The 23,793-nt window shown below is 50.0% G+C and overlaps 9 protein-coding genes and 1 non-coding gene across 10 annotated transcripts; 5 read left to right on the top strand and 5 right to left on the bottom strand.

Annotated features, from left to right (window-relative positions):
* Window positions 1-1,720: 1,720 nt before the first annotated feature.
* Aspvir_000074 (putative choline kinase) lies at window positions 1,721-2,664 on the top strand (the record flags this gene model as incomplete). The annotated part of the gene is made up of 2 exons (XM_043265218.1): window positions 1,721-1,883; window positions 1,937-2,664. The coding sequence occupies 2 exons, from the start codon at window positions 1,721-1,723 to the stop codon at window positions 2,662-2,664; spliced, it is 891 nt and encodes a 296-aa protein (XP_043121153.1).
* A 2,132-nt stretch (window positions 2,665-4,796) lies between these two features.
* On the top strand, window positions 4,797-6,465 carry Aspvir_000073 (uncharacterized protein; the record flags this gene model as incomplete). Its single annotated transcript, XM_043265217.1, has 5 exons — window positions 4,797-5,271; window positions 5,322-5,773; window positions 5,829-5,857; window positions 5,903-6,095; window positions 6,148-6,465. 5 exons carry the CDS (start codon window positions 4,797-4,799, stop codon window positions 6,463-6,465), a joined length of 1,467 nt encoding a protein of 488 aa, XP_043121152.1.
* A 1,195-nt stretch (window positions 6,466-7,660) lies between these two features.
* Aspvir_000072 (uncharacterized protein) lies at window positions 7,661-8,371 on the bottom strand (the record flags this gene model as incomplete). The annotated part of the gene is made up of 1 exon (XM_043265216.1): window positions 7,661-8,371. One exon carries the CDS (start codon window positions 8,369-8,371, stop codon window positions 7,661-7,663), a length of 711 nt encoding a protein of 236 aa, XP_043121151.1.
* A 1,129-nt stretch (window positions 8,372-9,500) lies between these two features.
* Aspvir_000071 (Pfs and NB-ARC domain protein) lies at window positions 9,501-12,339 on the top strand (the record flags this gene model as incomplete). The annotated part of the gene is made up of 3 exons (XM_043265215.1): window positions 9,501-10,527; window positions 10,576-11,160; window positions 11,213-12,339. The coding sequence occupies 3 exons, from the start codon at window positions 9,501-9,503 to the stop codon at window positions 12,337-12,339; spliced, it is 2,739 nt and encodes a 912-aa protein (XP_043121150.1).
* Window positions 12,340-12,641: 302 nt separating this feature from the next.
* On the bottom strand, window positions 12,642-13,721 carry Aspvir_000070 (nitronate monooxygenase; the record flags this gene model as incomplete). The annotated part of the gene is made up of 1 exon (XM_043265214.1): window positions 12,642-13,721. The coding sequence occupies one exon, from the start codon at window positions 13,719-13,721 to the stop codon at window positions 12,642-12,644; it is 1,080 nt and encodes a 359-aa protein (XP_043121149.1).
* A 508-nt stretch (window positions 13,722-14,229) lies between these two features.
* On the bottom strand, window positions 14,230-15,363 carry Aspvir_000069 (amidohydrolase family protein; the record flags this gene model as incomplete). Its single annotated transcript, XM_043265213.1, has 1 exon — window positions 14,230-15,363. One exon carries the CDS (start codon window positions 15,361-15,363, stop codon window positions 14,230-14,232), a length of 1,134 nt encoding a protein of 377 aa, XP_043121148.1.
* A 222-nt stretch (window positions 15,364-15,585) lies between these two features.
* Window positions 15,586-16,239, top strand: Aspvir_000068 (3-hydroxyanthranilate 3,4-dioxygenase; the record flags this gene model as incomplete). Its single annotated transcript, XM_043265212.1, has 3 exons — window positions 15,586-15,736; window positions 15,883-15,939; window positions 15,983-16,239. The coding sequence occupies 3 exons, from the start codon at window positions 15,586-15,588 to the stop codon at window positions 16,237-16,239; spliced, it is 465 nt and encodes a 154-aa protein (XP_043121147.1).
* An 873-nt stretch (window positions 16,240-17,112) lies between these two features.
* Aspvir_000067 (uncharacterized protein) lies at window positions 17,113-18,805 on the bottom strand (the record flags this gene model as incomplete). Its single annotated transcript, XM_043265211.1, has 2 exons — window positions 17,113-17,724; window positions 17,795-18,805. 2 exons carry the CDS (start codon window positions 18,803-18,805, stop codon window positions 17,113-17,115), a joined length of 1,623 nt encoding a protein of 540 aa, XP_043121146.1.
* Window positions 18,806-21,487: 2,682 nt separating this feature from the next.
* Window positions 21,488-23,236, top strand: Aspvir_000066 (putative amino acid transporter; the record flags this gene model as incomplete). Its single annotated transcript, XM_043265210.1, has 8 exons — window positions 21,488-21,657; window positions 21,723-21,736; window positions 21,796-21,868; window positions 21,916-22,247; window positions 22,297-22,655; window positions 22,709-22,906; window positions 22,956-23,099; window positions 23,150-23,236. The coding sequence occupies 8 exons, from the start codon at window positions 21,488-21,490 to the stop codon at window positions 23,234-23,236; spliced, it is 1,377 nt and encodes a 458-aa protein (XP_043121145.1).
* A 376-nt stretch (window positions 23,237-23,612) lies between these two features.
* Aspvir_000065 lies at window positions 23,613-23,724 on the bottom strand. The gene has a single exon. It is a non-coding gene; the product is annotated as a tRNA-Leu (tRNA).
* Between the last annotated feature and the right edge of the window lie 69 nt (window positions 23,725-23,793).

The raw sequence follows: 23,793 nt of genomic DNA, 5'->3' as shown, positions 1-23,793 counted from the left end.
TGATAGAGAGCGAAGATTGAGCAGGAAGTGTTGAGACTTTATAGTCCTAGGATCAGTGGCATATGTGAATGCAACGGAAGTCTGAAGGCTATGCAGAAAGTGAAATCTCTAAGAGCACATTTGGATCATGCAGAATTTTCATCATCATTCACTATGAAAGACGACATAATCTGCCTGGATAGCTTCAGAAAGGCTCGGCGTTGTGTATGATGGTGTGCAGTGTCGTCCACCTTTTCACGGCTGCTCTAGGTGATCCAACAAAGGATCATTTTGCCTGCATGATCATGAGTTACTGCAGAGCGAGTGCTTTATCTCTTGGATCAACATGATCTACCATTACCTGATGGGAGTGATCTTAATCCTGTGTTGTTGTGTCGTTGTTGTCTGTCTGAATAGAGGCAAGATTGCATCTTCTCCGGGTACGTGTCAAATTCGTGATGTAGCATTTGTGGAGCGTCTGGCAAGCATTCTAATCCCTTAGGAATCCGAGGATAGACACGATCCCTGGTGTATATGAAATGGCCAACTCTCCAAACTTCAGCAACAAGGCGACTGGTATCGATTACATTGTGGACGTAGCTTAAACACACGCTGTGTCTCCCAGCTCGCGAGATCTGAGACGCTGGAAATAGATTTACTCGCTCCAGTTCTGGGGAGATTATCGGCCAATACACCCGTCTCCTTTTGATGGACGCTGCCATAATCCAGATAGAGACGGTTGACAGTCATTCCAGAAGAAAAGGGCGGGCCTATCCCGGTAAACATTCAGTCTCAAAGCAACTTGTTTTAAGTACTCGGAAAGGACGCTGCGGACCTAGGACAAGAGTGGACAGATATCGAATCTGCCAGTCACTGTCTGTACCATGCGGTCTTCATCCCACAGTACGGGAGTAATCGGTTGAGGACAAGGTACGCTCGGGTCAACGAGACACAGGACGAGGACTATATTGATCAGTTACGTCTGCGGAGAGGAGTGAAATAACCTAGACCAATGAAATATTCGCATGCTGACTGAGAACTCGTCATCTGTCCCAGAAAGACAGACACCCGATCCGGAGGCATTCTAGGAAGCCCCTCTCACACTCATTGAAGGTCGGCCAGTCCTCGAAACATCGATACGCAGAGGAAATCTCGAAAGTCTTTCAACTCGACATGCCTGCTCTGACACTCCTGGGAGACCACCATTAGACAAGGAAACATCATGGGACTTTTGATATTGATAGCATGCCATGCAGGCAACAACGCCACTAAGCTCGATCATGCTCCGTAAAACTCAGCATTACAGACCCAGTTACATTGTTAGATCGCAGATATCTTTGAAATAGCAGATATTCCATAATTGTGTGAGCTACCAACGATCGCGCTCATATCGAGGTAATTGACTGCGGCAGTATAGTAGTGGAAAGGTCTGGGTAATAACAGCATGTCTTTTTCCAGGGTTAAAAGGTTGCACTTGCACATAATACAAGGAAGTAGAACCCAGATGCTGGGGCCCAATTCGAGGCTAGACAATTTTAAGACCCCGATGCCCTTCCTGTGGATCACAGATCCAAAGCCTTCAGGGCTGGACCAGTAATTCTTATAATTGAGACGCAGCGCTGTCACTTAAAACTGTAAATATCCCTAATGGATCATTCCACTGCTAGCATATATTTTATTACAGTTGTTTGTTCAGTTATCACCTCAATATCCCAAACACCATTCCACACATCAAACCAAGATGGTCACCTTGACAGCTGTTCCCGTGTTTCTTCCCAAAGACAAAGTTCCTACGAAAAAAGACGTCAAAGATATTATCGGCTCATTCCTGACAGAGGAATGGCCATCCGTGGACCCAGAGTCCCTGACCATGTCGTACCATGCATCGTTTGCCAACGCCCACTGTCCGTAGAACGACCGAAGCCGGCCACTGGGACATCTGCTGAGCCCTTGAAAGTGTTCATCAAATTTCATAACGGCACTGGGAGCGATCTCGAAGCTTTCAAGCATTTGGTACCGAGCAAGAATGAGGAAGCACTATTTTGCCACGAGTACGGCCGATCTGGCCTGGGAGCCAAAGTCTACGGATTCTTCAAGACACAGGATGGCACGCTCGGGAGAATCGATGAGTTCCTTGATGCACGTAATATGGAACCGGGGGATGTCGAGGATACGGTCATCCGAGCGGATGTTGCTAAAGCATTGGCAGAGTTCCATGTGTTGAAGATGCCACTGGAGAAAAAGGCGGTGGAACCATACTACGAAGCCATCATCAACGGACTCAAGAAGTACCACGGGATGGGCAAGTTGAAGGTACTAGGGCAAGAAGGAGGTGTCAATGTAAACGAGCTGGTCAACTACGATTTTGGAACAAGGTTGCGGAAAGTGGTGGATAAGCTGCATTTCATAGGAGGAAAGACAGGGTGGTGTATCCATGACGTGCAATTCATGAACGTCATGGTGAAGAACAATCCGAAGGAAGGAGAGAGCAGAGTTGCCTTGATTGACTTTGAGTTTGTGATGCAGAACTATCGAGCGTTTGACATTGGTGGGCATTTTATGCAGAAGATGTTCAAATGGTTTGACGAGGAGAGCAGGATAGCAAGGTGCAGAAAGTACACAGAAGAGGAGAAGAGACACTTCTGCGAGGAATATGCCAAACAGTGGAACAAACTGACAGGGTGATTCAGATACTGGGGACCAGGTGTTCCTGGAATCTGAATATGGATATCTGTTGGCAATCGCTTTTGACATCCACAACATGCTGTGCTTCATGAGTCAAGAAGATGACAAGGATCCCTTGAACCTTCACGGGCTTAACAAGCTTTTTGACGAGTTTGTGGATCAGTATGCCAAACTTAGATTAGAAGATCCATGATACAAATACATATAGCGACTCTTGGGATTGAATCAACACTAAATATTAACTACATCACTAGGGCGTAATGAGACACTTCCTCTGTCTTCAATGGTAGCCCAGAAGCTGCTGGGTCATCTAATTGCATTCAGCTACAGCGGGTGTGAGCCCTCAAGTCAGCATATGTAGGATACCGTCAGAAAGCAGTGTCCAAATAATAATCCACCTGTCAACAGGTCAAGAGGAGAGGTATTCGGCGGAAAGGATACTCCTCCTGTACCTCTGTTGTGAGCTGTTAGTCAATCAATCAATCAATCAATCAAGATTCTATTAACCTGTTAGAGCCTGTCTATAGAAGCGACTAGCTATGCAGGCGCTTCGCCGAATGAAGCAGGAATCTAGTATCCAAACGCCTATCCCATAACCCACAAATGCAGACGAAGACATAAGAAACATCGAAAAGAATGTAGAAATCACAACCAAAGCAGCCTGCCACTCAACTGCATGTCTCCCCTGCGCCATCTGGCGCGATACCTATCCCACCTCATTCCATGTAGTCATTCCAAACATAGTGCGATTCCGCGTCTAGGAAGACCCTCCCTAGGCAGCTATTCGGTCCATCTAACCATCGTCTTCCACATCTATTCCGGAGCCTCGCAGGAGGCTTCCATGTTCCTGGTTCTGCTCATCCACTGTTTCCACATAGCGGAACTGGCTGAGCAGGCCTGTTTGATGCATGAATTCGGCGACGTAGCGGATCGCCTGCGGGTTAGATATGAGCGCGTCGTAGTCTGATAGTTTCCCCCGGAGTCCCTCTACATCGTGAGCTGTTAGTCTCCATGCACTGCAACAGCCACTAAGCTTGATCACGCGAGCTCTGAAAAACTTGGCACTACAGACCCAGTTACATGGTTAGATCGCCGATATGTTCAAACAGCAGATACCCAGTCACCAACATGAGAACTCGCTTCTTAGAGAGAAAGAAATCCAAGTGCAGCCTATCAGGGTAGGACCCTCAGTATGTGGAAGCGAGACATGGCACTCCATACTGGTGACTGGAACGTCATCGTGCATGAACCAGCAGGATTGAACGATGGTTCCTCCTCACTCGTAGGACTGGTCATTGTGCCGTGAAGGGAGACCGGAAAGATCATAGAGGATTAGGTTTCGGAGATTTGGACGCATTAGGAGAAGTCCTGCATTGACTAGCCATCTCATGCAAAGGGCACGGGGCCCCTCGCTTAATTCAATTGTCGAGGAGAAATCCAGATGACAGATGGAAATCTTCCTGGCGCTTGACTAGCGTGAAGAACTGGTGGTCTTTGCTTAGATCTACTGGTTGGTGGAATCTGCCGATGCAAGCCACCATGGACGAGTTGAATATCACCCCAATTGGGTCTAGACTGTCGAGGCCATCTCGTATTTGGAGGCATAAAAGCATCATCACCATGATGGCTCACAGATGGGAGACTCAAATGTAGACATGAAATACACAGGGCTGAGGCTCGTACAGCGGCTAAATGTCCAGGCAAAGATCCCATCCATCAATAAACTACCGTCCTACGAGCAAGAGGGCCAAGATACCAGCCTTCCCTCAATTTCATCCTTGAGCATCATAATGGCTATTCTAGCCGAGAGGGATTGTCCATTGACTGGCCATAATCAATCCCAAGCTATGAAGCCCGACAATGTATGATTGGGTGCAATGAACAAGTCCGGTCCGAAACTTGCATGCCGAGACTCATATAACAGGGAAAATCAAATCCTTTTCTCCTAGAAACCCATATCAGGTTCTAGAGATTGATCCAGAGCTAATGCAGGAGCTAGGATTAGTGGGTGCAGAATCAGAGATTGTGATCTATCGAAGGTGGCTGATGGTTCATTTCGGCGCATTGCAGTACTTAAAGCTGGCCGGCGCTGACCATTGGTATGACTCTGTAGATAATAGTATAACCGCAATATGACCTCGCTAGTCACCTCCCTCGTCAACGCCCTGACAGGCACCTCGGACAGTCTCTGCTCCGTCCTGGCCGATCATGGCTTCCAGGTTGAGTATCCGCTCTCGGTGTCGTATGCCAACGACTTGACCAACTACTGGTCGGCGGCATGCTCGGATCTTCATCCCGAGTGCATGGTTGTGCCAAACAATGCGCAGGAGATGTCAAATGTGATCACCGCGCTGGGGTACACGCAGGACCAATTCGCGGTCAAATCCGGCGGTCACTCGCCTAACCTTGGTTTCGCAAGTACACAGGGCGGATTGCTGATCGTCACGAAGAATCTCGATCAGGTGGTGTATTACCCGTCCACCCAGACGGCTGTTATCGGGCCGGGGCAGAGATGGGAGGATGTGCAGGGGAAGTTGGAGGGAACCGGGCGGGCAGTTGTCGGCGGGAGGCTGGGAGGTGTAGGTGTTGGAGGATTGCTTCTAGGAGGTGAGTCTTGATTCTGCTCCCATATGAATGTGGTTCCTGAGCATGAAAAGGTGGTCTCAGCTACCTCAGCCCGCAGTATGGCTGGGCAGCGAACAATATCCTCAACTACGAGGTCGTGCTGGCAAACGGCACGATCGTCAATGCAAATGCAAACGAGAACTCGGATCTCTTCGCTGCCTTGAAAGGTGGAGGCAGCTCTTTCGGGGTCGTCACTTCGTATACCGTCCAGACACGCCCGATGGATCACCCCGTTTGGGGAGGAAATTATATCTTCTCCGGGGTGGATACGGCGAAGATGCTTGCTGCTGTGCAGGATTTTGTCGAGTACTACCCCGATGAGAAGGCTTCAATTATTGTGACCAGGGCGCACGCACCAGCGATCGATACCTGGGTCATGTTCCTCTTTTATAATGGGGAGAAGCCCCCGGCGGGTATCTTTGACAACTTTACTGCCTTGAATCCAGTCGATAAAACCCGGACATATGACCGCTATACCGATCTGGTGGGTGCTGAATCAATTTGGAAATGCGCTGCTCATGTCTGACCGACTCGAACAGCTGAAAAACGGCGACCAATATATCATTCAGTAAGTTGCGTCCGGAAATACTCGTTCAGCACTGACACCGTACAGCGGAAGCCGATACAGCGTTGCAAGTGAAACCCTCCCCGTCCCAAAAGACATGTCCCCCGAGGTCTTGCAGTCCATCTTTGATTTTTGGCTTGACGTAAACAACGAGGTGTTGCTGGAGACCGGTATGGTGGGAACCATCGCCTTCCAGCCCTTCCCACGGAACATCGCACAGAAAGCCTTGGAGCTCGGAGGAGTCAGTCGTTTCCCATACATTTCAAACCAACCGCTGCTGACCGGAATCCTAGGATCTGCTTGACTTTCCCCCAGACCAGGACTATATTCTCCTTCAGATCACCCTGCAGTGGACGCTGGCGCTGTCCGACGCTCGGATGCGCGATGCCACGCAGGAGCTTTTCAAAGGATTTGGTCGCTTGATTACGGAGTACATTGCTAATGGAACTCTGCCGAATGTTTATCGTCCATTGTATATGAATGATGCGGACGCTGACCAAGACTACTGGGGTCGGTTGAGGACACGCGATCAGGCCCTGCAGACGAGACTCAGGTATGATCCTGCGGGATTCTTCCAGACACGGACCAGTGGGTTTCGTTTGTCCCGATAGAATGTATTAGTTGCGATACTGTGGTGTTAGCAATGAAAATTTTAGTCTAGTAATTTTGCGTCATCAGTTCAACAAGTGGTTCATGTATCGATGATACGTTTGTCCTGTCCAGGAAGAGTGAAGAAGCAAGAGAAAAAGGCATAAACAATGGCTTGAGCAGCCTTGCCCTTTTGGGAATAAAGCGGGTGACGCGTTGAGACTCAGCCTCGTTCAATGTCGCAGCTTCAATCCGCGTCTCCTCGAGCTTTTTCTGAAACTCGTTCGACTATAGTTGAGCCTATAACATGCGCAAATCAGATGATTCATGTATGGTTTTACTGGGTCATGGAGAACAGACGGTCCTCAAATGGTTCGTCCACCGACCTGTGGAGCGAGATACGAGGTTTGCTCAAAGAGCAGAATGAACGACTGCGTATCCAAAATAGCCTGCTCCAGCAGCTTCTTCTTGAGGGAGATAAAGCCACTGGGACGGGTACAAATGAATATAATCTCCCAGATGACGATAAAAGGAACCAGTCCATCGAGGATGCGCCCCAGCTCGATGGAAGAATAAATCACAACCTCTCTGAAATCCTGCCTGAAACGTGAAGACAGTGACGCTGAGTTTCAAGGTCAAGGACAGACTCTTCTTTACGCTGCAGATAAAACGCTCAAGTATCCTCGCGTCTATTATTTCGTCGATGAGGGGAATCGATCCCGTCTCCACACACTGTCAACAGTCTTGAGCGCTGACACCTACTCAGGTTGGTGAGAACGTCAAACTGCTCACATACGTAAGCATATTCTATCTGCCACTAAGTTATTGCGCTGCTTTATGGAGCATCAACCGAGATTTCAACCAAGTGGCATTCGCCATTGTTACTGCTCTTCTGGCTCTGGGCACGTATTCTCTGGTGCTGAACCTAAATAATATTGTGTTTCTGATCAGGTACGAAAACTGCGTACCCCTATATTGGAAGCAATGAAAGATGACCCGCATGGACAATGGGCCAATTTGGGCTTCTCTTTCAGTGGATTCATGCCCGAGAGACACGGTGATCAGCCCTCCGAGTGGACGGTTCTGCTGTACGCACTATTGATGGGTACAGAGAAGTTAAAATTCTGGAAAAGAGGGCGCTGCGATCCATTGATGACGAACTCGAACAAAAGTGAACGCCTATCTCCCGATCTCTAACAAGACAGAGGAATTTCTTTTCTAAAAGCCAACAGACACCTGATATCCCTGATCTGTCGTCCGAACATTAAAGTTCACCTTTCCAACGCAATCTCCATACTCGTATGGCTTGTTCAACTGACCCAATCCGGCCCCGGGAGTGTTCGTCGTAGGCGCTCCAAACGTCACATTGGTATACGGGAGCGAGGCACAGGTATGGCTCCCGGCGTTCCACGGATAATACTCAATGAAGCCAACCTGGCTGCTTTTGATTCCTCCAGCACCACTCGGCAATGTGTACGACCCGACATGTGTCGATTTGCCGCTCGCAGTGTCGACCAGGGTTGCCGTCCAGGTGGTGCCGCCTGTGTTCTTGACCACGAGGTCATAGAGTGGAGCATATGGTGCTGAAATTTCCACACCGCAGCTGACACCTGCACCGCCGTCTGCGCCATCGCTGCAGTTCTCGTCGGTGCTCGTGGTTCCGGCCACGAAGGAGGAGAAAACGGCGTGGACGATGCTTGAACCGGAGGCATCGGGACGGGGCTGCAGACCGGTATACCCGACCTCAGAGAGACCGTTGAAGGAGAATTGCTGTGCGAAATAGAAGCCTGTCTCATGAGGCGCATTGGCCATCGAGATGGGAAATGTGATGTCCTTCAGACCATAGGAGGGAGTGTTGGAAACGCTCCAGCTCAGACCGACGAGGGCCTGTGTGAAGGGGATAATAGCAAGAACGACGGCTGTCTTCATTTTCAGAGATTGAGTATATTGAAGAAAGATTACTGAGGAAGAATCGAACCCAACCGAATATGAGCTTCGCACTCTCCCTAGGTATCGAGTCGAACAATTTATACTTGTGAGTCTGGTCTCGCTTGCAGTGATTCCACATGTGACTTGTCACTGAGAATCAATAGTTCACGATGTGCCGCTCGCCAAATCGATAGCCGATGTCGATCATGGGGATCGGCATGTAAGGGATGTTCGTGATGTTCCACCTTCAAGGAACATTGTCTCTGGTGAAACAATGACGTTACATTCAACAGTTTACAATGTGGACTGTTCGTGTGCGGCTGTGTTTATTTCCATGATGGTGAGATTCGGGATCGGCCGTCTCATAATAAATAGTACACTGACTCTGACGGTTGTTTTACTTCTGTTTCAGAGGAACAGGAGCAAGCTGAGCAACATCAATTGACAAATCAATTACGTACCAGAAGAAGTCGATATTGGGATTCGCCAGGCTGCAATCACTGGAAAGCTCATCAGATAACTCTCTACTGCCATCTCGTGGGGACCCGTAAGCGTCAACAAATGTGTTCTTCTCTTCGATCAACCAGTGCCATTTTTCAACTGCAAATGCGGCTGGTGCTCACAATTTACTAATAGTTATGATGCGCCTTGAGAAGATCTGCAGATCTCACCACAACCTATGGTCTTGTACGTCACTGGAAGTTTGCCGCTAACAAGGATGCAGATGGTTGATTGATGACACGAGACAGCGCAGATCCGGCCTATGCATGGCTACTTCGGTCAATCAATACCTTTGTGAAAGAGATATAATTGGATTGTCTACGCGCTTATTCTCAGTACATGCCTATCGTGAGAAGAGAGGTCCTCGCTCAAGCGGCTACTGCGGCCTCATGATTGGCTCCAGGTTAACTACGAAGCAGTAGGAAGGCCCAACTGAGATATTTGAATGCTCAATGCTGGCTTCATAGTCATATTGACTTCAAGCAAGTGGAATTTATGCACTGGTAGCGGTCGCCCTACGACAGAAGAGCCATATTTTATTAGATCCTCTCACGACAGCCCATTCGAGCGCCGAACTCATATATAGATTTGAAGTTCTCTGCCACTGCTCTTGACAAGCCATTCAGAAATGCGTCCTCAACACCGCGACGAGTTCGAAATTGCCATTATCTGCAGCTTATCCTGTGAAGCCGAGGCAATCGAGGCATCGCTGGACGAGGTCTACGACCGATTCGGCGAGATCTACGATAAGGAACCCGAGGATTGCAACCTCTATGTAAACGGACGGATTGGCAAGCACAATGTGGTTTTATGCCAGGCGCCAGAGGCGAGGAAATGCAGCTCAGCGAGCGTAGCTTCGAGCCTGGTGTTCAGTTACACAGGCGTCCAGCTCGCCCTGGTCGTGGGGGTATGCGGCGGTGTTCCGTCGCCGTCCTGCAGTGAGAGAGATATCTTCCTAGGAGACATTGTCATTGCGGATAGTGTGATTGAATTTGATCTTGGAGAGCAGTGTTCTTGGGGGTTTCAGCGGACAACGGACGTTAAGTATGTCCTTGGAAGGCCGAACAGAGCAATACGGACTCTGTTAAATGCTTTATTGACCGATGGAAACCGAAAACTAATGGAGGAGGAGAGTGCTGGCTTTTTGGAAGAGCTACAGTCTCGGGGATGTCCAAAGTGGCAGTATCCAGGGGCATCTAAGGATATCCTTTTTCCATCTGCATATCGACATCACCATCGCCGACGGTCAGATCTTCTCGACTGGGTTTGCATTAACGGCGTATTTGAGGATACGGTCTGCGAAGACGCACCGGAGGGAGAATGCTGCATCCTTGGATGCGATGAGGAACAGGTCCATCGCCGGAGATCCGGCGAAAAGACAGTCAAGCCTGCACTTCATATTGGCATGGTCGCATCAGGACACGCGGTAATGAGGTCCGGGGAGCATCGTGACAGGATTGCGGAGGCGGAGGAGGTAATTGCTTTTGAGACCATCGGGGGAGGAGTGTGGGATACCCTTCCCTGTGTGATAATCAACGGCGTATCCCACTATGCCGATGGCCATAACAATGGAGTATGGCAAAACTATGCAGCAGCAATAGCTGCCTCTGGTGCTAAAGCGTTTCTGCAATACTGGGCACCTAGTGCGAAAGCTAGTAAGTCAGGAGTACAAGTGATTGCTGCATGTGCTGACCCACCTAAAGAATCCCGCCAGGCCCGAAGTGTCCATTCAAGTGTGCCAGTGCTTCAAACGGTCTTTACAGGTCGAGAGATTGAAATGAATGAAATAGAAGAAGAACTGGAAGATCCTAGACAGGGAAGAAAAGGGGTAGTGCTCCGGGGACTTTGTGGATACGGAAAAACGCAGTTGGCCGTCAATTACATTTCCGTGAGAAGGAAGTTGTATGACTCCATACTGTGGATCGATTGTTCGTCTTGGGACTCTATCCGTGACTCCTTCTTTCAAATATGGTCGAACATACAAGGATGCATGGACGATGAGCAATCACCAATTGAGCGCGTGTTGGAGTGGCTGGAGCAAGTAACGAATCCGGCTTGGATCATGGTGTTTGACGGTGCCAAAACTGCGGACACTTCAACAGCTAAGAATATCGACATTAGGAAGTATTTCCCTTCGTGCAATCATGGACATGTCCTGTTGACAACCCTGTCGCCGTACTTGCACGCTCGGCTGGGCTATCCGGGTATACATGTACAAGGTGTGGATGACGACGCAGGTGCTCACATACTACTGCGCTGTGCAGGCGTTGAAGAACCAGACTCTCCAGGTAAGTCTACGGCAAGTTGTATGCGTCGCATCGTATTGACATGGCTCTTTAGCTGTGGAGACAGCCAAGGCAATTTCCCGCAAAGTTGGCGGAGTGCCTCTTGCCTTGGAACAAGCAGGATCCTTCCTACGATGTGGATTATATTCCTTGCACGAGTTCAATCGGAGGTTTCAAGAAGAGTTTGCCAAATCGACTTTCAAGACTCCGGTGTATCATTGTATCGGAGCATACGAAAAGGGACATACTTTGTGGGCTGCATTGGAAAAGCTGTACGATACTGCCGGCCAGCGAAGTGCCGATTCGATCAAGCTTCTCGATCTGGCTGTATTCCTTGGCCCAGGACTGATACCGTCCTCACTGATCTTGTACGCACCAGGTGATCACAACAAATTCTCAGTGTTATTCAACTCACTGTCTGCATTGGAATTGGCTGATCCGTCGTGGTTGAGCATTATAAACTGGCTAAACAGCCTACGGTCACGAGTGACTGATTTCGCAAATGCGCTTCGAACTCTTGAGGATTCTGGCCTTGTAAGCTTCAATCGCAAGCGATCCGATTCCGTGATCGACAGCTTTGAAATCGTCAATATGGTACGCTCCTTCGTTCGACTGAAACTGTCTTGCTATGATCTGCGGGACAATGCAGCCGTCGCCTTTCTTCTCAACGGACAGTCATGTGCCGGTGTGGACGCACAATCTCTGCTGGAAATACCTCAGGAGCAACTGGGACGCTTGAGCACTGTCCTTGACGATTTTATGTCATTGGTGCCGCCGGAGATGATTCAACCTCCTGACGGGAAGTATTTCAGGCTCTGTGGCTCTGTTGCGTCAGTATACGCACGAGTAAGTCGACTGAATGAGGACTATGAGACGTCCAAGCGTTTGTGGGTCCTAGCACTGCAATATGTAACCCTGTCTCAGAGAGCAGGATCGCCTGGAAGTGGAGCGAATCTGGAGGAGATTAACGCAGCTGCAGACACTCTCATGGGTGTAGATGAAAGTTCCCTCCAGGGAGCCTGGAAGCAAGCTTGCGAGAGTGTCGCGTTGTCTATGGTAGCGCGCGCAAGAAAAGAGGATTTGAGAAGCAGAGCATTACGGCATGACCTTGTGACTGCGCCTATGTCCTCGACGGGCGATAATCGAGGGAGTTCTGAAGGGTTACAAGCTGATGCAATCTAGAGATTTTAGTGAGGCTGACACTTGCAATAAACCGCAATAACCAATCGACGGTTGCTATAGAGCGGTCAGTGAGAAGTTGCAATTTAGGGTCAGTAATTCCAACTATCTCAGTGTCGTTGCTTGACCTGCATAGGATGATACGAATGAAGGGATTGGCAGGTCCGGAATTGAGGATGGAACCCATTTATAATAGCTAAGCCATGCATTTTGATATCTCTTAGTATTCAGCATGTGTTATCTACTATGTCCTATAGTTTATGTACGGAGACAATCTGAAGGGCATACCCCATCATCCCATTCCTTTACTGCGCCGAATTGGCATTCTGTACAGTTGAAAGTCTCCGCAGGACTTCCGTTTGGACATCCTGGACAATTCTCTCAGCGTCTTTCACATCATGAATCAACCCAATCGCAGCACCAGCATACGTCGCCAGCCTTCCCTCCGGTCCCCACCCAGCATCTCCTGCCTTGAGAGCCTCATCATGAAGATTCTTCAGCTCGTCGAATGGTCGACCCGCCTGATGCTCGATGAACGACTTGTTGATAATCGCCCGAGGACTGTACTGCTCCGGCCAGCCCACCGTACCCCGAAGCTGGTTATACAGCATCGTCCGTGTCGTCGAGACGGCGCCATCGCTGGCCCGCACAATCTCCCGCTGATAGCCTGGACTAATTCTTGCCTCTGTAGCAGCAAGGAACCGCGTCCCCATCACGACGCCTGTAGCCCCAAGGCACAGCGCCGCTGCTGCGCCACGCCCATCAGCTATTCCCCCAGCCGCGAACACAGGGATGTGCGGTGGAAGACAGTCCATCACCTCCGGGAGTAGTGCCATGATTCCGAGACCGTCGTTGACCCGGCCGTGTCCGCCTGCCTCTGCACCCTGCACGACAATCACGTCTGGTTCTTCGGGGCCCTGTGCAAGCCCCCTTGCCTCGGCTAGCGTGCCAATCTGGATCCAGATGCGGGTGGACGGGGACGCACCGCGGATCCGCCGGGACCAGGTATCCAGGTCTTTTTGTCCGTTGCGCGGAGCAAAGAGCCAGGCAGCGCAGGGCTTGTATTTGCATATAGTGGAGACGGCGACTTCGACGTCGTCGTTCCAGAGTTGGAAGCCGACGCCTACCGGGAGAAGAGGTTGGTTTTGTAGTGCAGACGGTTGAGCTTGGGATGCAGAGAGCTTTTTTATCAACATCGATGCTTCTTCGAGATCAGCGCCGATATCTTGAGTTTTGACGCCCGGCCCGATGAATCCTAGCCCGCCAGCGTGGGAGACAGCAACCGCCAGTGTGGGGCCGGCCATAACCCGCATCGGGGCGCTGACGATCAACGGCGTCTTCATCCATGGGTATGCACGGGAGATGGTTGTGACGAGTTGAGACATCTTGCTTGTCGATTTGAGCAATAGGAGACGGGTTCCCGATCGGATATAAGTTATGCTGTTCGTGTTAGCTCTACATGAGTCACAATGAGTGTGTTAGCTCTACGTGAGTCACCATGAGTAAAGAAGAGAAGCAAACTGTCCCAAAGCCGAGGATAAGTCGGGCAACCCGGCGGAGAGCGGGATCAGCGGATATGATTTGTCAGTATTCCGCAATCACATTCACAGGTATGTAGAACCCTAAGGTAATAATAGCTGGAGTAATATGACGCTGCCTCGGCGCACTTTGAACCTTGGACTGGGTTGGAACAATCTGTTCTAGGAGGTGGTATGTTTTCGTCCATGCCGGATACAGCCTGGATGAACGGGTTGTTCCATCTCGCCGACTGGAGTCCAGAAGATGCAGATATCGAGAAAGAGGAAGAGCCACCGGCTAATGGAGAAAGAAAAAGAGCAGAAAATCTGTGTGTTCATTACGGTAAGAAAGTCCATTAATTAGTTCTAATGTAAATCACTTGATATATACCTTCTCAAACATCCGCCACCTCTCCTCCATCAACCCCTTCCACGTCTCATCCTTATCCAGATCCAAAAACCTCAGCGCATTTCCCGCAAGAATCTCAGCCCGCTGCCTCCAAGACAAGAATCCCTCTAACCGTCCATCCTTTGCAATCATCCTCCCAGCTTCCGGCACCTCCCCAAGCGGAAACGGGTAATCACTCCCCATGATCATCTTATGCGCCCCAACCTTCTTAACCAGATACTCCAGCAACTCAACATCATGCGTCAAACTGTCAATCCAGATATTCTCACGCACAGTCGCATGCTCGGTGGGGGTGACACCGCCCGCATCCCCCGCCACCAGATCCGGCCGGCAGTCATACCCATGCTGGATCCGCCCCAGTAACGCCGGGAACGACCCTCCCGCATGCGCGAAACACAGCCTCAGTTTCGGGAATTTCAGCAGCGTCCCCGAGCAGATCAGCAGATGCAGCGCTAGCGCCGTTTTGCACGGCATCCCGATGAGCCAGCTACTCCAGTACTTTGCCCAGCGGCGCGGGTTCTCCTTCGGCCAGGTGTAGCCGAGCGGATGCACGAAGACGGGCATGTTTAGTTCCTCGCATGCAGCCCAGAACGGATGCAGGCCTAGCTCGTGCTTTGCGCAGTGCAGCTCTGCGACGGCGTCGGGGACGTCTTGTAAGGGCACGGTTGCGAGACCGAGGAACCGGGTTGGGTGTTGTCGGCAGACGGAGGCGATGTGGTTGTTTAGGTGTCTAGCTAGGACGATCACGGGGGCGGAGGGCTGGTCGTAGAAGAAGAGGATGGGGATTGTGCTGAGGACCTGGACGTCTGTCCCTGCGTCGTCCATCTCGGCTAGTCTTGTTGCCGTGTCGTAGCAGTTTTTCTCGACGGTGCGGAAGAAGCGGTCGCCTATGTACATGTCTACTTCGTCTGGGTTGGTGGGGTTTGGACGGAGGGTGAGCCATGGTGATTCCGAGGCTGATGCGGTGGATGAGTCTGAGTCTGAAGATGATGGGGGAGGAGTGTTGGAGGGATATGAGGAGAGGTCGGGGAACGAGGGGGGCATAATATGGGTGTGCATGTCGATGCGGAGGAGGCGGTGGTTTGTACAACAGCTTCCCATTTTGATGATCTTCTGACAGTTAATTACTATGATTATGACGGCTATGTTATCGATGACAATTCGATGAAATTGGAGAAGAGAAACATATTATCGACCCCAGGTTATCTCGATCCGTATTATATGCGGGGCGTATACGGATCCCATCCAGATAGCATCCGATGCATTGATAAATACCCAGTAGACATCATCGGACATGCATGACAACCTGCAATCCAGATCAACATGACGATCCTCAATCCCCTGTCCTGGGCCACCTGGTTGGCCGAAAATGAGGACAAATTACGGCCCCCAGTCAACAACTGCTGTCTCCATCAGGGGAATGACTTTATCCTGATGGCAGTGGGAGGACCCAACGAACGAAATGACTATCATGGTACGATCCCTCTAGATATAGAAGAACTATAACTGACAGCTCCAGTGAATGAAACCGAAGTATGTTCCAACAACATAAGCTGAGCTAGACTAATGAGCAGGAATGGTTCTACCAAGTCAAAGGCGACATGCTTCTCCGGATTATAGAGAACGACACATTCCGCGACATCCCTATCAAAGAGGGCGACATGTTCCTTCTTCCAGGTGCGTATTCCAAACTCACAGTCGATTAGGCTGACACATGTAGGAAACACACCCCACAACCCCGTCAGATACAAAGATACCATCGGTCTCGTCATGGAACGACAACGACCGGCGGAATCTCTCGATCGACTGCGATGGTACTGTACCAAGGGAAATCATTCTTCGCCTACAATCATCCGCGAGGAGGTCTTTCACTGCTCGGATCTCGGCACACAACTGAAGCCGATCATTGAGAGGTGGCAGCAGGATGAGGAGAGTCGACGATGCGGGGAATGCGGTTGTATCGCAGATCCCAAGTGAAGCTCTTACACATAGTTTCTTCTGGACCAATGAATCGCCGTCAATACAGGCTGTCTCGCGGGGCACAGGGGCACGCACACCCCCACAACTACACCGGTTGTTATCCGTCTATGACAAGCTAGCCTCCAGTAACGTGAATGGCGAACAATCCTCAAGGAAATCATCCGTGGCGGCCGCTGATGAGCATCCATCGGGCCAACACGTGATTTGGGGTTGGGCGTCTCGAACTCCAAGCGCATTTCCAGGGATAGGAAGTGGTCGGCGCTTGATCTGTATCAGTCTGGGCACACATAATTCCGCCTGATCAACCGACGCCCTGTGCCCGATAGGTGTGGGAGCCCGTGCAAATGATGTCTGCGGTTGGAGGCCACGTCTCGGAAGAAACGACCTATGTTAGATAATGAACCGTACTAGGAGCGTCCGTAAGATCTCGTCTATACGCCTGGACAGGGTGATTCTGTTAGCAAGGCTGATGATGATCGGTACGATGACGGACCAAAGCGCTTCGCTCCCCCACTGGAAGGTGAGCGAGGTGCGAACGGATTGTGGGCCTAGCAGGTAACTGGTACGATAGATGAATCCTGAATCCCAGACTGACGGAATAGGTCTTTGCTGGCCGAGCGTGACCCGGCGCCGACGTGGTCATGCAAACAGTGCAGTACATGCAACCTTTGATCTGGAAAAGCCATCGTGCTACCCGACGGTTCCTGTGCAAGACATCCTGAAAAGTGATGCTGGTTAGATTTGGCACCATGGTCATGGCGACTAGTGACGCCAACAGTGCTGGGCCATGGTTTATACGCCCACGACTAGCCATTTCGATAGATATAGACAAACTTCGAGGGAAGAAGGTGCTGCAGTCCGAAAACGGACTTACATTGGCCGCGATGGTCTCATTACTTGAAAACCCTTCCCCTTTGTCTTCTTATGTTTGAATCGCTCGGCAGAACTGCGTTTCCAATTCAAGAATGTCTGTCGACTCGACTGGCCCTTGTCCGTGCTTTCATTTAAGGACTCTTGTGACGGCCCTGAAACATCACGACGTCGGCCATAATACAAATCCGATTCACGGACTGAATAGTCGACGCCCGACTTGCTTGGCAATCGTAACAGCTCGTCGAAGGCGTCGCTTGAGCTTGAATGTGGCGACGAGTTGAAATCTGTCTGCGCCGACTCGGATGACTCGAGGGCTGGAACGATCGAACCAGAGTCGGCGTTCTCGTGCTCATGAGAAGCGACCCTGCCATTATGAGATCGTGGGGGCCTGTAAAACGTCGAAGCGTTTGGTGAATATGGCGCTGTGGCGTCTGGCAAAGTAGGAAAGTTCGGCATATCTGGACGGTCTTCAAAGTCTCTGTAAATTCTGCGCGAGGAACCTGGACGGTAGCGATCGGAGATGCTGTCGAAAGAATTGACCTCCAGATTTTTCCCGTCTAGTTTCCGGCGTTTGTCGCTTGGGCTTGGGAGCTCGGCTAGGTTCAAATGCTGGACACAAGTAAGCTTGCTGAAATAGAAAGGCAGAGTCGAGACTAACCGGAACTGTACCTGAACCCACCCATGGATCGCAGGCAAACCTACGATCGGGTCCTTTAACGGCGAACCGTCCTATATGCCAGAGCGAGATGAACAAAAAGCCGAGCACGACTACAACACCATGGAGAACCAAGATGAAATAGCCTATCCATTGCCTTGTTATCTCGCGGGACGGGCACACAAAGGCAACACTCAGGATGAGCGTCAACAAGCGGACAGCAGTACACCAGGCGCTTTTCGAAAAGATAAGTTTCGTCCTTTGCTGAAGAACAAGATGGGCGAGAATGACCACTTCGCATCCGCCGAGCAGGAGTAGCTGTACCCAGCCCCAGAGCTGCAGACCACCGATAGCTAGACCCTGAATGAGTGGAAGGCAGTAAAGAAGATAATAAGCGATATACTCCATGGCGGTCTGAAACCGAGGGGACGCCTTGGAAGAGTCGTGATCGGATCTCCTCGGTTTCTGTATCGTCTGATAGCGAGCGATGAAGAGGTTCGAGTCAATGAGGACCCCAATCATCAAGACCATCAGACAAATGCGGTAACTGGGCAGGTGTCCGACGAGGACAAATGGATACGCCAGGTACGCCAAGAGAGGGAGGCTGAAGAACAGAAGCGTGACGCCCACAATGCTACGGCTTGCTTCTGGGATTTTCGCAAGGGCAGAATCGAATGTTGCGCCATTCCGCGATCCACACTCGATCAGCCATACCACCAGGACTATGATCACGATCCCAGATACAACAATGCACAGATTTATCAGAGCGTCGAACATGATATCCAACATGGAGGGAAATCCGAGATTCTGCGCCATGTACTCCAGTCCACAGGTACCGTTGGTCGCGTAAATTCCGTCTTCTATCCCGGGATACGTGAAGCCGTGATCGATGGGTCCGCTCCAAAATAACAGCGATGACCACGCCAGTTGGCTGACGATAGGCTGGTAGAAACCTGGGTATTCCATCGTGAGGGAACCAGCCAGGAAGATGAACTGGAGGTACCGCACGTAGTCGGCCACATCGACCACAACCATTCTTATTGAATCCTGAGGTGCGAAGTTGGTTCCGTGCTCGGGCACTGAGCGTCTTCTCTGCTGGGTGTGCCTGCATCACGAAGCTATGCCCACCAGGAGGATGATGGCGGCTGGAAGATAGGTAAAGGCTGCCGAGGCAGCAGTCCCAATGTCGGGAGTAATTCGGGCACCCGCACAGCCAATATTAGTGCCATCAGGCAGACTGAATTCAAATTCCCCGGCAAGAGTTTGAAGTGGATGGCCATATGCAAGGGAGTAAGTCAATTCCCATTTGGAGACTTGTAGAGACTCCGGCCTGATGACAGTTCAGCAGAGTTTAGGGAGATTCAGGACCCTATTTACAGCCTCCAAAGAGCTGGAGGAGAATAACACAGCTTTTGAACCCGATCTAGACGGCCAACAGGGTAGCCAAGCACTCGGAAGCGCAAGTCATTCTCCTCCGTCAATTGGACGTCGGTACAGGAAACTTGTGATGCATTGTAGAAACCCAGCAGGGTTAACGACAATGTCCTTGCATTTTCGGACGTATGAATGCTACCGGATAGGCTGTCAATGTGGAGATTGACATCCAACAAACGATTCAAGACTGATGTCTCACATGGAAAATGCCGTACAAAAGCACCTTCACACGGTAAGAAAAAAGCAAAAAGGAAGATCAGAAGCCCATGAAGAGGATATGACCAAGGCAGCATTCTGCTATGGCGATAACATAGTCTTTGGCGTTACGGAGTAGACAGGAGAGAGACTGATCATACATGATCCATGTCCACAAGACGGACTCTAGTTTCCCGTCGACATTGAAGCAGAGCGTTTTGCCCCTGAAGGCCGAAGTTTTTGCAAGTAGATACACCGAGATCACCACCATCTAAAATTATCAACCACTTGGGTTTGACATCTCAAGACCCTTGCGGAGAGGTGTAAAGCCTATCCTTCTCTGCATCTTCTTATTGGCTTGATCCTTTGATCTGCACAATTTAAGGATCGAAGAAGACAGAAGTTGCATAAACTGCATTTTATGCTGCAGTATGTGGTGTCACGTGATTTCATACTCGTTTGAAAGGGACAAAGTCACCTGACACTGAATGTCAGGTGATTAATCCAGCTGCCTAAGGCTCCCAGGCTGCAAATCCCTAGTCCTATACTTGCAATGACGCTGCAGAGATTACAAACGGCCCTTCTGCGATCGTCGCTTAATGACCACTAAAAGTAGTGAACTTAGCACTTCAGGCTCAAGTACGAAGCACTCAACAGATCCCGGATATCTGCAGGTCAGGAACCTCATTCGTACGCAACAGGGAGAGGCACGGTTTGCCATACTCCAATATAATTTACTCGTGGGATCCATCTTCTCCAATACGACAGTGTCGAGAACCTGGCTCTCCGAGATTCCTTGACACATCGTCTCCAACTCCCTTCTCCATTGATTCCGAGATAATATCGTCATGCTTCGAACTGACCACATCGACTATCCTCGCAACCCCTTACGTACACTCATGTGGGACGATCCTCGTTGAGCGTGGGATGCGGAGTATGGGGTATCCCAGACTGCATGATCAATCTTGACGACATCAGATGAGAACCTCAGCAGTAGCAGGGTAGGAAGAACGTCGGCGCCAAAAGCTCGCATTATACAGGACTCATTCAGGAAAAGCAACACCAGCCACAGTACTGTGCAGAATTCCAAAGTCTGGTTCCCATACTTGCCCAATGTGAAGACAAGCTGCTGTCAGAGCTGAGGGAGAAATGAGCAAAGCCTTCTCGGGCCATAATGGAGATGAGCTGCGCTGATGATGAAGGTGGCAAGATATGGAACACAATTCTAACGAGCATATACCAACGGAGCATTTAGTGGTTGCTGATCTGTAAACCATTTCCATGAGCAGCATCCCATAAGCGAAACATCTCAGCGGTGGATGCAAGTCTGCATTTCGCAAATGCAGTCCAGTCCGGAGTTCTAGCAATCCCTCGACCATCTGATGTTGAGGCATCGATTTCAAAGTCTCAAAATGTCTGGCATCCCGGCAGAAAGCGCACAGCATTAATAACAGTGATTCCCAGGTGGCCCTCCCAAAAGGAACTAAACCGAGGGAAGTATATCGGGCCAATGAGGGCGCATGAAAAAGCGGCTAGATTCGGTTGCGGCGGCAGAGGGCGGAAGTGGAGCCATTCCCGTTACTCAATTGTTGAAAGATCCTCAGTGATGATTGGACGGCAATTCCTGTTAGTCACAAATAAGCTCCACAGCCGCAGGATCTGTTCCTGAGCAGAGCTTCAGTCGCTGCATGCCGATTAGGAAGTTTACCTAGACGATGACACTTTCCATGCCAGATTCAGAAACAGCAGCAGCCATGACACACGGTCCATTACTGCCGATTGTGCCCCGGCATCTGGGGGCTTCGCATGTCTTCTGGAATTGTTTATCTCCTTGTTTCTAATGCAATTACCAATCGATTTTCTCAGTCAACTGATATCTCCGCGTTCTCCAGTCAACACCAACACCGAGATTCATTGCCACGACCCACCTGGCTGACGTCCAGAAATTTTTTCACCTGCCACTCATATCGTCACATCCTCACCCTCTATTTCGTCTTGCTGCCTCGTCAAATAGCTCGTCCTCCATCCGTTGCTCGGTAGAATTCATTCTTGTCACTGCCATCCCAGAGGAAAAGAAAGAAGACAATGATGTTGGAGGGCGTCCCCCCGCCATCGGAACCCATCGAGGCCAAGCAGAAGGATCAAGAGAAGGCGATTGATGACGGTGCCGACTTGAAACCAATCGACAATACCCCTTACATTGACCCTTTCGGCGACGAGCAAAATGCAGAAGTCAAGTACAAGACGCTCAAGTGGTGGTACGTATTGCGCGTCCCGGACTGTCTAAACAAGGGAGTTGATCGCTGACGGAGGACTTGAGCAGGCAATGTGGAATGTGTAAGCTGCTGAATGGAAATGGTCAAGTCGACGTGAATCTGACGCGTCTCCCTGATTAGTTATGATCGCTGAATCGGTTTCTCTCGGTGTACTCTCCTTGCCGGCAACTCTGAAAGCTCTCGGTCTGGTCCCGTAAGTGTGCGCTTGACGGCAACTGCGCTCGTCACTAATTGTCGCAGCGCGATCATCTTGATAGTCGGCCTCGGTATCCTGGCGCTGTACACGGGCTACACGATTGGGCAATTCCGACAATGCTATCCTCATATCCACAACCTTGCTGATGCGGGAGAAATCCTCATGGGTCGATTCGGTCGCGAGCTATTCGGTCTGGGCCAGATTCTGTTCTCAATCTTCATTATGGGCAGTCATATTGTCACCTTTACCGTCATGATGAACACAATTACGGACCACGGCACCTGCTCGATCGTCTTTAGCATTGTCGGCATGATCATCTGTATGGTGCTCTCGTTACCTCGGACGATCAAGAACTTGACATATATCTCCTTTGCATGTGAGTGCCCTTTCGATTTTCCCTGGAACTGATTACTGACAAACTCCAGCCTTCCTGAGTATTTTCTCCGCGGTGATGATCACCATGATTGGCGTTGCCGTCCAGTACAAGGGAGGAGCTAACATCAGTGTTACCGCCGAGACCAACATCTATCACGCCTTCACTGGTGTGACCAACATTGTCTTCGCGTACTGTGCCCACGTTGCGTTCTTTGGTCTCATTGCGGAAATGGAGGACCCCAAAGAGTTTACCAAGTCCCTGTGCATGCTGCAGTTCTTCGAGATTGCGCTCTACGTCACAGCTGCCATCGTCATCTATTACTACGTTGGAAACGACATTGTATCGCCGGCGCTGGGCTCTGCCGGTCCTTTACTGAAGAAAGTTGCCTACGGTATTGCAATTCCTACTGTAGGTCCAAATCTCACCTCATGCTCTCTGTGCGAACGCTCACAAGATGATAGATTGTGGGAGCCGGTGTCGTCAATGGCCACGTTGGATTGAAATACATCTATGTCCGCATCTTCCGCAAGTCTGGTCGCATGCACAAGCGCGATCTTGTCTCTGTTGGCTCATGGATTGCCATTGGGTTGAGTTGCTGGATCATTGCCTGGATCATTGCCGAGGGTATTCCTTCTTTCACCAATATTGTCAGCTTGATTGTATGTCATAAACCTCGACCTGTTGGGATCACAAGCTAATAGGACACAGAGCTCCCTCTTCGCCAGTTGGTTCAGTTACGGTCTCCCCGGCGTGTACTGGTTGCACATCAATTGGGGTAGATGGTTTTCCTCTCCTCGGAAGATCTGCTTGACGATTATCAACATGTTGATCGTCGTTATCGGTGCTACCATGGTAAGTTCTCTGGATTGTGATCCAAGATAAAGGAGACTAATCAAAAGCAGTGTGGTCTGGGATTGTACGTCTCCGGCAAGGCTATCCATGACGACTCCTCCAACGCTAGCTTTACTTGCGCCAATACTGCGACCTAAGGCATGTGCACGACACGCTATTTTGTTTTGGTTAATGTTTGAAGCGTATGATGACTACACGAGGATTATACTAGATCATGGCGTCTGCGGATTCATTGATGGGAGAAGTTTAGACTTGGCTTGTATATAGACTTTCTTTGAATATACATTATATGCGTTTGTCAGCTACACTGCTGCGATTATGAGGGATATCATACAAGTATTCTCATCCTGTTGGCGCGTCCCAGATATAAACTGGGCGAGTTTCTGTCTGTTGATCGAGGGCAAGGTTACTTTGGGCTTTAGAGCCCAAGAGTTTACCAATCATGAATTATGTTTGGAAATTAAGCAAAAATAGATGGCAAAAAGTAAATTCATAAATGAAAAAGAAATTGAATGACAAGAGTGGGATTCGAACCCACGCCATCATACGATGATGAGGAAACTCTACAGTTTGATATTAAGGTGGACCTTAACCTCACGCCTTAGACCAACTCGGCCATCTTGCCTTACGATAGGAATCGTTTATTGCTATATGAGCTAGCTCCGAATCGGTTAGATTAGCACAATCAGAAGAT

This window comes from Aspergillus viridinutans (assembly GCF_018404265.1).
Source record: "Aspergillus viridinutans IFM 47045 DNA, scaffold_1, whole genome shotgun sequence".
Taxonomy (NCBI): Eukaryota; Fungi; Ascomycota; class Eurotiomycetes; order Eurotiales; family Aspergillaceae; genus Aspergillus; species Aspergillus viridinutans.
Note: the sequence above shows the minus strand (reverse complement) of the source record. Positions and strands in the feature narration are given on the sequence as shown.